The following is a 3,087-nucleotide window of genomic DNA, read 5'->3' on the forward strand; positions in this document are numbered from 1 at the left end:
CAGTGGGTGTCCGGGAAGGGGATGGAAGTGTGGGTGAAGTGGTGGAGGGGGAAGCCGCCGCCGGCTGCGAGGACGGGGTGGCCGGAGTTAGGTTGGATGGCGGGCCAGACGGTGTAGTTGCAGTTGTTGACGAGAGTGAGGATGAGGGAGTTGGCGGGTGTCAGGAGGAAGGTGGTGGCAAGCATTATTATGAGAAGTGAGTAATGAGTTGAAGAAGAAGAAGAAGGAGCCATTGCTGCTTTTTGTTTGTTTGTGGTTGTGAGGAAGACAAAGCAGAGAATGGTGTTTGTGGTGTGTTTGGTTGAAGGTATTTATAGGCACAGTGCAATGTTATAAAATTTGAAGCTTTAATAAATGAAAGAGTATGAATTATTTTTAAAATAAATATATAATATTAAATAAAATAATTTTAAATTATTATCTTCTTTACATTATTGTAATTGAAAATACCACTCGGTCACTCACACTCACATTCTCACTAATTTTTCTGGGAGTTGGCATTGACAAGTTGTGTTTTCCTACTCTTGTTGTCTGTGTGCTTGATAATTGAGCAATATTAATCCTCTCTTGAATATATTTGTTTATTCCTATTGTATTTATCTATCCTCACCTTGAAAGTACTTTTTATTAATTTAATTTAATTGAACAATATTCTAAACTTGTAGTGAATGGCTTTCTCTGTGCACAATAATATTTGCCGTTTGAAGCAACTTCTGCAAAGGCTGCCAAAACCCACACACAAGACTCGTCAGTCGTGATCAGCCCAAACAGAGGGTAGCCCTAAACCCTTCAACAATCATAATATAATTAATTTATAAAACAATTTATAGTAGTAATAATGCACTAAAATTAAATTCCCATGTAAAATGCAAAAAACTATGTGAATGCATTACTTATATCTGACCCAATTATTCAAGTTGATCTTATAATTTAAGTGCAGAGTTGGAAAATTTGTTTATAAACTAAACCAACTTCTCCCTTAAATAAAGTTTGTTTAATTTTAAGTTAAAATTACGAGGGATGCTCCCGATGCAGAAAACATCTTTTTTTAAAGATATTTTTTAATAATTAAAATTTAACACGTATAATTATTTAAATTATGTTATTTTTGTCAAAATTAGGTCAGACAAATTAATTTGACTGAAAAATAGTGAATTAAATTTTAAATCCGTCTAAATTAATATTATTTTTTATAAAAAATGACTACAATACTCCTATTATATAAAATGACTAAAATACTTTTATTATATATATTAATTTTGAGAATTCTAAATTCTATTCCTTTTCTTCTCTATCGTTATAGAGTTAAAATTTAAAGTTTTCAAAATTAATATATATATATATATATATATATATAATAGGAATATTTTAGTTGTGTTTTATAATAGGGATATTATAGTAATTTTTTATAAAAAATATTAATTTATACCGGTTCAACTTATTACTTATTAATTTTTTTGCTAAACTGATTTGTCCAGTTTAATTTTAATAAAAATAATACAATTTAATTGATTATATGTGTTAAATTTTAATTTTTAAAAAATATCTTTAAAAAAAGACGTTTTAGACATCTTTATCTAAGTGGCTCCCTAAAATTATTCTGTAAATTTTTATAATTTTTTTTCAATTTTCAATATCTCTAAGTTGTCGACAAAAAAGTGGAACATTCTCATAGTAATTGTTTTAGGCTAAAAAAATTTATATGTGAATATTTTTCATAGACTTTCCATTTTATGGCATTTTCTATATTACCAAGCCTATATTATTTTCACATTTTAATTTTTAATAATTATTTACTGCAATTTGATAACCAATAAATGTATAAATAATTTAAACCACAAATTTCTTAAATACTGTATTTACCACAGTACTACTCTTATTTAGTACATAGAAAATAGAAAGTGATAGGCCACGACAAAAACGTTGGCCAAGTATTCCAAGAGGGGAAGAGGTAAGAAGCTCTGTTTACGAGGTCCATGTCGGCCAATTTTTAATTTGGACATGTTAACCATACTTTCAGGAAAATTGATCACATTTTATTGTCATATATCACCAAAATAAAAAAAAAAAAAAACACTATTAAAATATTTGTGTACTAAATCTTGAATTGGACCATCCAAAACAATTATCATGATCTTCATTAAAAAAAAAAGTTCTTGTATCTAAGACTCTTAAGTTAACTTCTGGTGAAGGAGAAATCAATGTTTTTGGTATCTGGGCAAGATATTAGATCGGGTCTTTTCCTTATAATCCATGGTTTATTTTGGGTCATATACAAGTGAATGAAGTGAGTTCTTCTCGTTGTTTTTACGGGGCTTTTCTATGCCCAATGAATTGAGTAGCTCAACTTCTTAAATATTTACTTGGCTGTGTTTTTGGATTGCGCTAAAACAGCTTGACTATTTTCATTTGACCCAAAAAAAAAAAAAACTACTACTAAAAATTAACTTAATTATCATCAAGAAAAAAAAAACTTTATTATTTTATCACCAATGAAATTATTTGTTTTTTTTTCTATTCATCATCATCATTATTATGCATAGAAAAAGAGTTATTAATTGAAGAGTATTGGAGAATATCTCCAGAGGTTTTTTTTTTTTAATTAAGAAGCTCTCCTTAGTTTCAGCTTTATCATTGTAAGTCAAACCAAGTAATAATTGTTCCCCAATCCCCACTAACTACTCTGCCTCCTCTAAAGCCTAACGTTGTAAGTTAAAAGCATAAATTGGTTTATTAATAGCAAATATACAAGGCTAAGATATCCAACAATCAACAAGATCAATGAATTTGATGGTGTTCTTAAGTTTTACGAGCCGCGTAGTTGATCGTTTAATTAGAAGACACGCATTTTGGCACGTTTGTTTTGTTCAGCATTAGAGTCTTTCGGTGATTTGATTTAAAATTTTAAATTTAAGCAATCATACCAGCTTTGAAGATTCTCATCATGTTTCGCGTAAGTCAGGCTGTTTATCATGCTATATGTTGGAAACATGGAATCTTCGGTTATGGGGAGAAAAAGTGTCAGAGGAAGTCCTGTAATGATCAATTAATAAATAGGTTCAGGATGGTCATAGATTGGGAAAACAC

The 3,087-nt window shown here is 29.5% G+C and overlaps 1 protein-coding gene across 1 annotated transcript in view; it reads right to left on the reverse strand.

Moving 5' to 3' along the window:
* LOC107629116 (osmotin-like protein) overlaps positions 1-310 on the reverse strand; it is a gene marked incomplete in the record, with an annotated part of 1,101 nt that extends 791 nt beyond the window's left edge. Inside the window, 1 exon segment of the mRNA XM_016331815.2 lies at positions 1-310. Coding sequence (XP_016187301.1) covers positions 1-233 — 233 coding nt within the window.

This window comes from Arachis ipaensis, chromosome B03 (assembly GCF_000816755.2).
Source record: "Arachis ipaensis cultivar K30076 chromosome B03, Araip1.1, whole genome shotgun sequence".
Classification (NCBI taxonomy): Eukaryota; Viridiplantae; Streptophyta; class Magnoliopsida; order Fabales; family Fabaceae; genus Arachis; species Arachis ipaensis.